General features: G+C 40.6%; 1 protein-coding gene across 5 annotated transcripts in view; it reads left to right on the top strand.

Moving 5' to 3' along the window:
• The window catches only part of map1sa (microtubule-associated protein 1Sa), a 38,836-nt gene that overhangs the window by 5,500 nt on the left and 18,314 nt on the right, over positions 1-15,022 (top strand). For 4 of the 5 annotated variants that reach the window (XM_069927856.1, XM_069927860.1, XM_069927859.1 and 1 more), the window contains exons 3-4: positions 10,095-10,177; positions 12,796-12,936. The exons of the other annotated variant lie outside the window; for it this stretch is intronic. In XM_069927856.1, the coding sequence (XP_069783957.1) occupies positions 10,095-10,177; positions 12,796-12,936 (224 nt within the window). The remainder of the gene's footprint in view (positions 1-10,094; positions 10,178-12,795; positions 12,937-15,022) is intronic. 5 annotated transcript variants of the gene reach the window in all.

Below are 15,022 nucleotides of genomic sequence, written 5' to 3'. Positions count from 1 at the left end.
GCATGGCTTTATGTGTGGGAAATCATGTCTCTTAAATTTGAGTTTGAGTAGGTGACAAAGAAGATTGATCAGAGCAGGGTGGTAGATGTTAACCATATGAATTTTAGCAAGGCTTTTGACAAGTCTTGTCTGATACTCTGGTCTGGAAAATTAGATTGTATAGGATCCAGAGTGAGGTGGCCAATTGGAGACACAATTGATGATAATAGTGGGTGGTCATGGAGGATCATTACTTAGAGTGGAGGTCTGTAACCAGTAGTGTGCTGCAGGGATTGATGCTGGGTCCACTGCTGTTTGTCATCACTGATTTGGTTGACAATGTAGTTACCATGGTTGGTAAATGCAATGGTTAAAACTAGGGCAGGACTTGCCCCGTGAATAGTGGAGCCTCGAGGAGTGTTGTAAAAGGCTTAAAGTTACAAGTACAAGCTATAGAAAATTGTACACTGTATGCCCAAACTGATCCAACAGCCCTGTATCAGTCCCACTACTCTGCTCTCTCCCCACAGTCCCATGTCAGTCTCCACACTGACCTTTCTGCCAACAACCCCATGTTGGTCCCCATATTGATCCCACTGCCCCATTCTCTCCCCACAGCCCTGTGATGGTCCCCACACTAATCCCTACTGACAAATAAAAAGTTTACAGGTACAATACAGTATGCCATATAGCTTTGCTAAGTATATAATATAGTGTTCACACAACGTCCACATCACATAATTCCCAGTTTCACAAAACATATCTTGGATGTTCAGTGGTGCATATGTGTATTCGTGCAAGTGATATTTGTTAAATGGAAGCACAGTATAGTATTTTTGTCTTTTAAACTTTATTCTTAATGCAGGTGTAGTATAAGATTAAGTCTCAAGCAACAGAAAAATACACTTTTCTGGCATCTACCAATCCTCATAGGTACTGGATACCAGGGATTTTATTGAACATAGTTATAAGAAAGTGGCAATGCAATAGATAGATGGCCTTCAGTCAGGATGTTGAGTTTAGAATCAGGGAGGTCATGTTGCAACTACACAGAATCTTGCTGAAATTACTGTTGGAGTGTTGTTAGGCAGGAAAGTGTGCAAAGACTAACTAGTGCAATACACAAAAATGCTTGAGAAACTCAGCAGGTCATACAGCATCTATTATAAATAAAGGGTAATCAACATTCCGGGGCAAAGGGCTCAGGCCCAAAATGTTAGTTACCCTTCTTGTAGGTGCTACGTGACCTGTTGAGTTTCTTTTGTACTTTGTGCATTGAACTTGGGAGTATTGGAGGCAATTTTGATCAACCAGCTGAAGGAAGGTTGTCATTAAGCTGGAATGGATGCAGAAAATGTTCACGAGAGTGATGGGGGGGGGGGGGGCTGTGGGGGAAGATGGTGCTTGAGGTGCAAGGAGAAGCTGGCAATTTGCTCCCTGGAGCATAGCCTAAAGGTGATACACAGAAATCATGATGGATGTAGAAAAGATGATTTCCCCCCCCCCCACCCAAGAGTAAGTGAATCTAAAACTTGAGTACATAGGCTAAAGGAGAGAGGGGAAAGATTTAAAAGGAATCTGAGGTTAACATTACCAATACATCAGATCCTATCTTTGGATGTAAGGGACCTTCTTGCATGTAAATTATATGCCAAATTTCAACATTACAACTGGGACAACACTTCAAAAGAACAGTATTGACTGTGAAGTATTTTGATGTGTCCGGGAGTCACAAAAATATGTTATAAAACAGCAACTTCTCAGCTTCCAAAATGTTCTGATCTCTATTCAGGCCTTGTAAATTTTGTTCTGAAGTCTACCCATGGCAGAGGATGAAATACCAAGGGCTGGTTATATATCTAAAATGAATAGATGTTTGTGTGTTTTTGTCTCAAATGATACAAATTTCACATGCTGCTGGCTTCCAGAACTTCTCCACTGATCATTTTTAGCAGCGGCCTGGGGGTGAGAGGGAGAAAACATTGTATCTAATCTGGTAATTAGGCTGCGAGTCACACAGAATGTTTAGTTCACAAAGTGCAAATGGGTTCAAGTCAGTAAAAGGAGCCAAAATTAAACAGCAAGGTTCCAATGTGCAGGCAAAATGCTGCAGAAATGAGAAATCTGATGGGGAGTGCTGGGTATAGCACAAAGTCTGCAGTAAAGTTATTGTCGTGATCAACTTGATCAGTACCAAGCCCCTTCTGATCAGGGTTTGAATACTTGGGGTATAACCTGTCCTGGAATGAAGTGTGGGCAGACCTATACTGCAGAAGTAAAGGATATGTCATTTTGCTGTTTTTTTTTTGATCTGAAAAGGTGCTGAGTCTCTGCTGCATCTGTCCCCAGATCTTCTGAATTGCGCCACCACCAAATCAGCCCACACCCACTTCTCCACCAGTTCTCGCCCATTTGAACTGGCTCTCTCTGCCCCCAGATGCAACAAACACAGGATTCCCCTTGTCCTTACCTACCACACCACTGGCCTCTGCATCCAACACGTTATCCTTCAGAAGTTCCAGCACTTAAAACAAGATGACATTCCATCACATTTTCCCCTCTCCTCTTCTCGCTGCCTTCCATGGGGACAAACCACTCCCTCCATGACTCCCTTGTGCACTCATCCTCCCCATCAATTCTCCCCCCTCTCCCCTCGCCAGGCACCTTCTCCTGTGACCTCAGGAGGTACCACATGTGCCCGCACCTCCCCCCCCCCTCACTACAGTCCAGGGCCCAAACACAATTTCCTCCTTTTTCCCTCAGGTCTCCACCCCCTTCCCACTCTATTCACCTAGCCATCCTTCCTCCCCTTGCTTACTGCTGTACCCTCCCTCCCTTCTCCGGCTTTGCTTCCATGCTCCCTCCCCTACGTCTCCCCCTTTTTACTCAGATGCCTGCCTACATTTTGCTCATATGAAGGTCTCAAGCCCAAAACTTTGGTTATGTATTTTTATCTTTACTATATAAAAGACACTGACCTGCTGTGTTTCTCCAGCATTGTGTTTTCACTTGTGCTGAACCTTGTTTTGCACACTGCATTCCCAGCTGCAGTTTAACATATTAACTGCATGAAGAAATATGAACAGGTGTCCGATATTTGAGGCTTTGGTTCTGCTCCACCACTGGAATAAAATAACAGCCATATGCCTACCATTCCACCTTTCTATGTTGTGTATTCATTTATAACTTCCTTTCCCTTCTCAGTGTGACTTTGTTCTGACCTGATTCATAGATTAAACTGCATTGAAAGATAACACCTTTATTTTTGCCTCTAGATCCATACCAGTGTGATCTCTTGTCAGCTTCCAGCTTCACCTACTGTCTGGCTGTGAGCTTGTGCTCTACATTTCCACCCACCCCCCATCAGTGGCCAGGACAGTTGGTCCCAGTTTCCGAGAAGCAGTTGTTCTTTCTAATATTGTTTCCCCTCAGTGCTTTGTTACGTCTGAACTTAACTATTACAATGACCCCTGTTCTATCCTCTAAATGTGGTCTTTTGTAATTGACCTATCCTCATTCACCCAACTCCTATTTACTGATCTACATTGGCTTGATTTTAGAATGAAAATAGCAATGAATTGTGTCTAATCTTGTGGTCGAGAAACTGGACCAGATTGCCAGCTATCTCCAAGCTGTGCTAACAATCTTTGTCCTATGGCTGTTTCTTTTCTGATGGCAAGGTGCAGGAACCCATGGCTGTTTGTCCATCTCATGAGCTTCCTTTGAAGTAGCTGGGCAATGAGATCTGTAGTGAGATTCCTTTTTCCTCTTTCATACAAGATGGAAGCCACTATATGGTGCTGCCTTCAGTTGAACAACAACTTGACAGGAGAAAATAACCAATCAATTAATGGCCAGTTCCATTGTGCAATATCCCAGAGGTATTGCTATTGAAGCCTTTGGAAGAGGAAAGGAACACAGAAGTCTGAAAATGCTGTAATTGTAGTAAAAACACAAATGCTGGAGGAACTCAGCAAGTCTACCAGCATCCATAGGAGGTAAAGCTATATTACCAACGTTTTGGGGTCCAAGCCCTTCAAGTTATGAGTGAAAAGCAGACAGGCATCAGAATAAAAAGGTTGGAGAGAAGGAAAGAAAGGACAGGGGAAGGAATACAGAATATGTCCAGGACAAGAGGGGAAAGATGAGAATTGATTGTGGGTGGGGGAATTTGGCTCTGAAGATTCCCTGCTTTTAATTTGTACCATGAAGTGGCCTGCCTTTTACTCAAAGCTTGAAGAAGGCCTCAGCCCGGATAGCACTAGATAAATTAACAGAATGGTATAAACAAGGAGGCTTACAACTACCAAACTTTAAAAATTATTATAGAGCCGCACAATTAAGATACCTATCAGATTTTTATCAAACAAGGGAAAAGCCAGATTACTTGGGAAGAAGGGTTATAATTTCTCTTTTTGCCATCCTGCCATACTAATTTTTTTTTCCTGGGGAATAATCAGGCAAAATTCTTCGACAATGAGATGGAAGCTGAACTCACTGTCATCTCCTCTCAACACAGCCTTCCTCTTCCCACCCTCCCTTCTCATTTTGACCACAAGGCCAGGCTTTATTCCAGAGACCTGACAGCCATGGCTTGTCCCTGACAGTTAGTCCTCCAACATCACAAACATTTCTACGACTGATTCCACCTGCATTGAATTTGCCCATCGTTATTGAATGAAGATCTACCGGGACCAATGCCTGAAGAGGGTGCACAAAATCAGTGAACCGGTGCGGACTCGAAAGGCCAACAGGGCCTGTTTCAGCTCCGTAAATGGTTATATGGACTAGATTAGAACTAGATAAAATAGGGGAGAAGATACCTGAACATATTATATAAATGGGATGAAAAATTGGTACAACGTAGGAATTCTCCAGTATTGCATCATCTGCTCAACATTTGGAAGAAGATTCATGTAGAAAGGAATAAAACAAATTACCAACTACCAAAACTAATACTGATGCAAAATCAGCTAATCCCTTTTACAATAGATAACCTTTCCTTTAGAGAATGGGAGAAAAAAGGGATCAAAAGAATAGAAAATTGTTTTTTGGGAAATAAATTATTATCCTTTGAACAAATGAAGGATAAATATAATATAATTCACGATACAGTGTTGGCATACTACCAACTGAAATCCTACTTGAAGGACAAATTGGGAGGCAGTCTGAGGTTACCAGAGGGAAGAAATTTTGAATATGTGATTACAGACACAATGATAATCAAAAAATTTGTAACAAACATGTATATTAAACTACAAGAAAAGGAGAATGAGGAAACAAATGGTAAAACTAAACAAAAATGGGAACAAGATCTAAACATAAAGATAAAGAATGAAACCTGGGAGAAGTTATGTTCCGGAACTATGAGAAATACAATAAACACGAGGTTACGTATGATACAATATAACTAGATACACAGGCTATACATTACACCTCAAAAGTTAAATAAATGGGACCCAAAAGTATCTGACAGATGTTTTCGCTGTAAAAAGGAAATGGGAACAACAATTCATGCAATTTGGACATATGAGAAAGTGAAAAAATTTTGGGAAGATCTAAACCAGATATTAAATAAAATCACAAAAAGCAATATACCAAAAAACCCAGAGATCTTCCTCCTAAGTAACATAAAAAACAAAGAATTTGGACTCGATTTGGATGGAGCACAAAAAAGATTTGTTATGATAGCCCTAGCTGTAGCAAAAAAATGTATTATGTCAGCCTGGAAATTAGAAGACAACTTGAGAATACAAGAAATGAATAAATATATAGAAATGAATAAATGTATTCCATTAGAAAAAATAACATATAATTTAAGAAATAACATTACAATATTTGAACAAGTATGGGAGCCATACATGAAACACAATAGAGAAAACCTACCGTGGACTTCCACCACCTAAAATGCCAGAAGGAGAAGAGAATGAAAAGAACTGACTCAGTGAAATTTCTTGTTTATTTTTATTGAGTGACAACATTGTTTAACGGGTTTAATGTATCTTAGATTCTGAACTTTAAATAAATGGGTTGGGAGGTAGGGGGGGAGGAGGGAGGGGGGGAGGAGGGAAGGGGGGAGAAAACAACACTGTATATATTTAAGAAGGAAATGTATGTATCTTGATCAATATGGTTTATAGTGTGAAAAATAAAAAAATTTAAAAAAAGGCCTCAGCCCAAAACATCAGTTATATATCTTTACCTCCTATGGATGCTGTAAGACCTACTGAGTTCCTCCAGCAATTGTGTTTTTAAGGAATATTGGATGAATTGGTACATTCATTCTCATCCATAGACCAAGAGCTTCGCATTCTGTCAGTTGCCAAACAGCTTAGGATAGTTTTTTAAGTCATTGGTTATTATGATACCATCAGGTCAGCAATGGGTTGAAGGCCACTCCTCCAGGACATCCTTCGACACCCCAGTGTGTGTACATGAATATTTGAGCCCTGGTATGCCCAGTTTTGAATTGAGAGTTAGTGGGTTTAAATCTTAGTTCAGAAATAATTGTCATCCAGCAATATATGCAGTTAGGTGCTGTACATGTATATAGAATTCTGCTGAAGTTCCATTTTTAGTATGCAATCTTAAACCAAACCTACATCTGCTTTCTGCTAGATGTCGAAAATGCACAGGGCCAACTTTGAAGTTCTGTGACGTTCTTGATTTGCTGGCCATTAGTTGCTCTTCATTCAAAAAACAATTACTCTTATTATCAGAGTGTCGTCTTGGATTGACTGAATGCAGTTTGACTAACATTTGCTCATTCCAATGCTTGGAATATGTTCCTGTGAATTGTTTTGGGAACATATTCAGCCTTCAAGCTCCTTTTGAAATGCAAATAATTTTTTTCTGCTGCAAGAAGCTGTTCCAATAAGTCCTAAAATTTAAACTGCTCAGGGATAGGATCAGTTCAGATTTTCTGGATTCTCAGGTAGTACTTTGAAAAATTCAAATTTAAGGAAAATAAATAGGTGCATTTTTGATTGTTTATAAACTAAACATTTTTCATAAAGCAATACAAAGTACAAAAAACATCTGTGGCACTTGCGCATGCACACAAAAGTTTTTTAGGTCTAGATTTTTGGTGATCCAGATTTCAGCAGAGAGTTTTTGAGAGGTTAGGATTTTCAGGTGGGTACTCTGGCATCCAGAGTTTTGGACTTTTACTGTAAACTACTCTGAAATCTGTACAAGTGAGCATCCCTGTTGGGATGGGAAGTGTGTGTAAACTATTATAGATCGAAAACTCCTAATAAAGTGGGTTTGAAATGTATGGACAGGGATTTACTGTTTTTACTGTCAATTTTTCTGAGGCTCATTCCTGCTGTGAAGACGAGTCTTCCTCCCAGGATGTAATTTGCATTATTGGTCAACGATTACCAATAAATCCACATGGGATTTTGGGAGAATGCTTGTCATGAATGCATTGTACTCATTCCCACAGGACGTAGCTGTAGAAAATGCCAGAGATAAATTTAGGAATAGCTGGATAAATGCAAGAGGATGGAAACAAAGTACTTGTGTCAAACAAAGTTTGGTGTGGACCTAATGGGTTGAAGGATTGGGTCTTTTTTATTGTTTTTTTCCACACATAAGGGAAGGCCAGTGGTCTCGACCTTTTTTCACTCACATACCACCTTAGATAATATGCCCTAGGTGCTGTGGTTAGTAAGGGATTACTTAAATGGTATGTGAGTGGGGTAAAAATGGTTGAGAGCCACTAGGTCGGGAATCTCTGGATTGAGCTGCTAGTGACAATGTTTAAAAGGCATAGGTAAACATCCTGGTTGGCGCAGGTGAAGTGGGCCATAAGGGCCTGTTTCTTTGCTGTACTTCTGTGTAATTACTGTGAGGTCAGTGCAGCACGTCGTCCCGTTGTTTCTCTTGCATTCTCAACTCCAAGCCCTGTTGATCACAAGACTCTCTGCAATGCATGTGAGCGAAAAGGTCCAGCTGCTCAACTGCATTGGTTCCTCAATCGGGTCACTTCAAGGACATAAAACAAGTAAAGTTGCATCCAGGTTTTGATGCATTGAGGTATGAAATTGAATTACTCGATCGAAGGTGCACCTTTGGCTGAAGAGAACAGTTTTGAACAGGGTTTCGCTCTTTGATTGGAATTCGACCTCTTCCACACATGTGGACCAGCTATAACGTGGATACGACAAGTTCTTCAGACTCCTCCTTCCTCCCTGATTGATGAGGTGATTTCTCACTGTTGTCCTTCATCAGAGATGGCTATTGATTCATGTCCCACACTAAAAACAGGAAGAAACGTTTGGGAAATAAAGGAAGAAACATTAACTACAAGCCAGATTTTTTTGGGGGGGGGGGGTTGGACTTTCAGCCCATTACCTGCATCATTCTTCATTCCGTTCTCTTTTAATGAGGGTGCCATCAGTCAATATGCACCATAAAAGATTTTGTTTATGCGCTTTTTGTTCCATGTGCAGTGGCCTCTGGATGGTTCTCCTGACAAGGAGTGCTGGAATTACCACATTGGTGGAGGGAGAAGGAATAGTTCTCCCAATTAATCTGTTCCTTGCTAGGGCAGGAAGGGTCAGCCTTTGTGCGCCAGCACATGTTGGAATCTTCCAGCTGCATATCAGGGGGATGTGTCCTATTGCTGCTAACAATCAGTCACTGGAAACCAGTGGGTGGGTGTTTAAATTGCAGTGTTGGATTTGATTGTTTGTGTGTCACTGAGTTAATGCTCAAGTCTGCTCTGTCTCCACCAGTATTGCATGCCTTCGTTATACAGTGGCAGACCTGTCCTCCTGGTACTGTGCAACTGCACTCAGTAACTGGTGAAAATATTTTGTGATTGAGACATCATCTGTGGAGAGAAAAACATTCTGTTTCATGTCAAATTCCTTTCAGCAGTTATTAAAAGGTAGTTGTCCTGAAAGGTCAACTTGGTATCCATTACTTCAACCCCACCCTTGTTTTATTTCATATATCCACCGTCTGCAGTATTTTATTTTTCAACAGTAAGAAATCTAAAAGTCCAAATCTTGAACATCTTCCGAGCTTGAGTGGATTTGCAATGAGTTAGTGACATCGTTCTGACACTGAGAGTCACTCTGCCAATGAGTTCACTCTTAATTTATCTGATTCTTAATCTGATGTGTGAACTAGTAGAAGTTCTCTGGAACAATGAGAGCCAGACCATGCAGGGGTGATGTCAGGAAGTACTTCTGGGAAGTGCTCTCCCCAGTACCATTGTATGTTAAATCTGGTTAAGGGTGAAAGGGAAAAGTTTAGGGGAAACATGAATGGAAACCTCTTCACACAGAGATTGGTGGGAGTGTGGAATGAGCTGAATGCAGGTTCAACTTTAAAATTCAAGAAGAATTTGGACAGGTACATGGACTGTACAGGTCATGGACTGGGTGCAGGTCATTGACTAGGCAAAAAAGATGTTTTGGCGCAGACGAGAAGGGCTGAAGGAGTCTGTTTCTGTGCTGTAGTGTTCTATGGTTCTAAAAGGATTTTAGTGTCCTGTGTTAGGTAAATTATGTTGAGATGGAAATGAGTCACAATGTCACTGAATCTTGGAACAAGTCAGAAGGACTTGTCCATTTTAGTTCCTTGGTTTAACATCCTGTAGATTGAATGGGTGATTCAGGTGTTGACTATTAAACTCTCTGGAATTTAAAAGGTTATTGTTGGTAAAAACATTCCTCCCTCCTCAGCCAGAGTTATTTAAAAACAAATTAATTGTGGGCTCGCATAATGGGGAGTGTGCAAGCTAGAGTTGGAAAAGTGGAAAGATTTCACTCTGTAAAGGGAGTTGGAACCTATTTTAGGGCTTGTTTAATTAAGGCCTAATATTTTCAGAGGTTTTTTTTTGAGATTTTCCTGTAGGTTTTATTGATACAAATCTAGGCATTTCGGAGATCCAGCCAGCCTCAAATATGTGTAGTTTTGATGTAATTTGCCTTGTCTTATTGTGTAAAGGTTTGGGCTGGTATTAGGGCTTGGCTTGAACTGGCAAACCTGGGATCAAACCATACTTGACCAAACTATGTTAGAAGTATCAGCCATTCTGGGATTAGGGCACTTGGATCTGAAGGTATTCTTTCATTTGTTTATTTTGTTTTATGCTTTAGGTCAGAAAATTCTCCATCACTGTGATGAGGTGCTGGAAGCTCGAGTACTGATAAACCCAACCAATGAGGCGCTGTGTACTGAGGTGAACTCCGATGACCTCCTCTCTCTCCGCACCTTCACGCGATGACCTTTTTCCTGGTGTTAGAGGTCCACATGCAGTGTCTTGGCTGAATGCACTTCTAAAATGTTTAAAACTGACTAGGAAACGTAACATTTGAAGACCTGTTCTATGGCGATGTTAGTTTTCTGATAGGGGCACTGATTTCAATTCCACTCTTGGTCAAGTCATTTCCAAGAAGTTGATGGCCACTGTCCTGTCTACAAGAATGGAGGCAGGAGTTGGCTATCCCACTTCACAAACTTGTTTATTTTTACACGTCCAGCATGATAACGGGTCCTTTCGGCCCACCAGCCTGTGCCGCCCAAGGGTGGATGGAAAACACAGCACCTAGAAGTAACCAATGCACACAGGGAGGAACATACGAACACCTTACAGACAGTGCAGGATTCGAACCCAGGTTGCTGGAGCTGGAACAGTGTTATGCTAACTGTACCACCCTCTTCTGCCATTCACTTAAGATCGTGGCTCATTAAATCACAGAGGGTGGTTGAGGCATAATCATTGCATTCATTCATAACATTATTGCTAGATCTCTGGACATTATTGAAATTGAGAGGCAAGGTGGATGATATTGAAAATTGGTCGACCGATCAGTCGTGATCTTGATAATGGATGGGTTGCCTGCTGCTCCACTTCTGTTTTTATGTCCTTGCATTGTTTTCTCCTGCAACATTTTATAGAGAATCTCCATTTCCGTCATATTCACAATTGTTTGTCCTTCCAAAGTGAATAACCTTACATTTTCCTGCATTGTAATCCATTTAATTACTACTTTCCGTCTCTAATTATCAGCAAATGTAGCAGGTGGACTTGCTATTCCTGTGGTTGCGAATGTGAAAATAACCCATATATCCTGACTATTTTCTGTTACTTGGTTGCTTCCTTTTTCATGCCAATTTATTGCCCTTAACCCATGCACATGGGTCTCCTCCTCTTTTTCCTTCACCCCCCCCCCCCAAACCTTGTGTTGCTGAACCAGCAGATTGTTTTTGCCTCAAAGCCCAGCTGTCTCAAGCTTTCCTTTCTCATGGGAATGGACCTTTGAAACTAATGAAAATATTTCCTTAAATATTTATTGCTTGTAATCTACTTTTTAATCTGTCTCCTTTATCCAAATTTACCTCACCATTGGAATTGTCTTCATCGGAATACTAGTTTCAGACATTCCTTGCCCTTATATAAATTTGAAATTGTACCATGGTATAATCATTTTGATGTGGGATATTTTACTTAAAGGTCATAAATTAATCTTGTTTCATTACATTATGTCAGATCTAAAATGGCCTGCTCCCTGATGAGGCACAATTATATTGCTATATTCCAAATATGCTTCATTTACACCTTGAGGTTAACCTTTCTTATTTGATTTATCCAATCCATATGATTACATTTGCCTGTAATTATTGCAATATCTCTCTTGCAAGTCCCCATTATTCCTTGATTTGTACCCTTTCCTACAGTAGTGGGCGTATATACTATTCCCACCTGTGACTTTTTTTTATCCCTGCTATCACCCCTCCATATACAAAGCTGTTGACTAATTTCATTTTTCATTTGAATGATTTCTTATTAACACAGCTTCTCCATCTTTAATTTTTCCTCTGCTGACTCTGGATGAGGAATTCCTTTGCATTTAACTCTGCTCCCTGAGATACTCCGGTTATCCTTACTCCTGTCATTGCCCTGTGTTCTGCCTTTCTAAATATCCTTTCACCTGAACTTCTAGCTTCGATTTACAGTTGTAGTTTTCTCCCATTTGATTCTGCCCTTGGGATCTCTTCTTGCCGAGCTGGTTTTCAACCCTCAGTCGCACCAGAAAGCCATTTTCACAGTCCTATTTCTGATGAGGTCCAATTTATTTGCCGATATGGGCAGGATGTAGACTGGGCCTTCAGTGGTAAGGGGAGGAGTCCATGAGTACGGCGGAATTCTCTGCTTCTAGGTTTGAGTGTAGCTCCAAACACAAAAGGCATCTCAAACAAAGCAACCACTTGATGCACATTTGTTCTAGCACTGACTCACCATGGCTACAGACTATAGGATTAGTTAATGCCCTTAAGTTACTGAAAAAGCTGCAGCATCTAAAGTCATGCCTTTCACCATCATATAAGCTCACAGGATGTGGGTACATAATTCATCTCTGGGGCAGTTCCAGATTAAGATCTGCCTTTTGAAAAAACTCACATATTTTCTTCCTTGAGTGGGTTAACCAATCCCATGCATTTTCAAAAAGAGCACAAGAGATTCTGCTATCTGGCCAATATTTGCCATTAACCAGCAGCAAATAATTAAACAATCTGCTCGTTGGTGTTGTGGTGTCGCAGTTCTGAAGTTTTTGCCCTGTACACATTGGCTTCTGTGTTTCTTATATTAGCACTCTTCATGAGAACAGATAAGGAAATTCCCATTAAGTGGTCAAGCCGCCGTGAAAGTCCCCAGCTTTCATTGATTATCTTGAGTGCTCTTAAAGATGCTTGATGATTCCAACTCCTGAGTTGACTCTGAAACAGCACGCCTAGTGATCTGGTAGTGCATTCCATTTTCAAGAGGAGTGATTTCTGTTTCCGTTTCCATTCCAGGTTCGGACTCTGATATCAGCAGGCTCACGACACAAGTTGCTGGTGTTAGCTGGGCCATGTTTGGAAGACTCTGGTGATTTACTCTTGCAGAAAGGATCCTTCACATTCCATGACTTCATCCAGATCTTCGCAGACAAGGAGGTTGTGTCTAACAATGCTCCATCTTGCTGTTTATGTATTAAGCTTGTGCATAAGGAGCTTTAATCTATAATTACTGTAGTAAAACACCAAGGTCTACAGACACCGTCGTTGAAGCAAAAGCACAATGCTGGAGAGACTCAAACAGCAAAGATAACTATACAGTACATAATCAATATTTCGTGCTTGAGCCTTTCATCGAGCTATGCGGAAATTGTAGACAGGCGCCTGCCTATCTGCATACATTTTGCTCATATCTCGATGAAGGGCTCAAGCCCAAAACCCTTGGTTACGTATCTATAAAATGATGAATGAAGCATTGGACAGGTGACAAAAACATTAAGATGGGCATTAAGGATCAGGGAATGAGAGAGAAATTCAGACTTTGGACCAGTGGATAACAATTGGAAATGGGGAGGGGGAAATGAGATGTTCAAGGAAATTGGGATTCTTTCCTTGGAAGAGAGAACATAGATTTAACAGGTTGAGAGTGAGTCAGCAAAATGGATGTACAGTATTTGGAAATTGAAATGACATGTTGCCAGCAAGGACAGATTTAATGGGAACATGAAAGAAGTTTCAGAAAATCTACAATACAGGAGGAGATTATTCTGCCTGTCATACTTGTGCTGGTTAAAAAAGAATTTCCTAATCTTCTCCCATCTTGTAACGTTGGGTCCTTAGTTGCACGTTGGGGTACCGTTTAAGTGTGGGAAGCCATACTGCATGGAAGGAGGCTATTCGGTTCACTCTGTCCACACTGACCATTGTATTCATCCCATTTTCCTGCACTTGGCCCATAGCCCTTTATGCTTTGTCGATTCACGTACTCAGCTTGACACTTCAGTCAGATGTTATTAGATTAAATTATTTTTGGGGACTGGGAGTCACGTGATGTGGTGAAGGATAGGACGTGGATCCTTAGCCCTCCTGGAATTGCTCAAAAGAAGAGGGTGAAAAATTTTTTTTCGACAAGAATGCCTACTTGATATTTGAACCTACTTGAAGATAGGTTCCAAGAAAAATAAGACACAACTGGCAGCCTCTGGAGCACACCAAAAGAAGAAAGCTAAACGGGAACAAGACCTATTTCAATTTAAAAAGCTTGGAGAAGTTGTTCAACCTACCTCCTGACTGGAATCACCTCCTCCTGGACCCAGCACCGTGACATCTCTGGCTCCTCTGACCGAACAGGACGTTTGAGAGGCTTCTGAGCAACTGCGCATGCGTGATCCGGCGGTTTGACTAATATATTCTGGACTCTAGGGAAGATCAAGTCCGCGCAGGATGGAGGCTCAGATTCCAGCTCAACGGACTCAACTTCAGTGGAAGAAGGAACAGAAATTGCCAGTACAACAGTGCAGAAGGAGGCAAGAAAAGCCAAGTCCAAACATAATATAGATGATGTATTAAAAGCTTTAAATAAGAAAGACAAGAATACAAATAAAAAGCTTAACATTTTAAAAATAATAATAAAGATGGAAGGTGCAATAGAATCTTTCAATTTGAAAGAAAAATAAGATGAAGTTATTGATAAAGTCACAAATTTTGATAAAAGTCTTAATGTTTGGTATCCAGAAAATTAAACTTTAGGATAAAGCAGAATAAATAATGTCAAGATTGTAGGACTCGGAAGGAATATAACGTCCTATTGCAGTAACATTTTTTCAAGACTGGATCCCTAGAACATTGGGATAAGATAAAGTGGGAAATAACATTGAAATAAAAAGGGGACATAGTTCATCTATGCCCCCATCTTCTCAAGGCCAAAAGCCCCTCTCAATATTAATTAAATGCCTACAATTTCAAGATTGTGAGAAAATTCATGGAATGGCAGGCAAAGGTGCGAAGGGAAGGGGAGCACCACTTTTACATGAAGGGGAAATATTTTATCCAGATATCAGCGCATCACTTTTAAGGAAAAGATGGAAATTTAATCCCATAAAGAATTTGTTGTGATGGGGGGGGGGTTGGAAAAAGGCTATGACTTTACATCACCCTGCTATTTTGAAAATTATGGTTCCTAATGGCAAAAATAGATCTTTTATGGATATAAAGCACCTTATTAACTTTGTAAACCAATTGCCAG

The sequence above is a fragment of the Narcine bancroftii genome, chromosome 3, assembly GCF_036971445.1.
Source record: "Narcine bancroftii isolate sNarBan1 chromosome 3, sNarBan1.hap1, whole genome shotgun sequence".
Classification (NCBI taxonomy): Eukaryota; Metazoa; Chordata; class Chondrichthyes; order Torpediniformes; family Narcinidae; genus Narcine; species Narcine bancroftii.
Note: the sequence above shows the minus strand (reverse complement) of the source record. Positions and strands in the feature narration are given on the sequence as shown.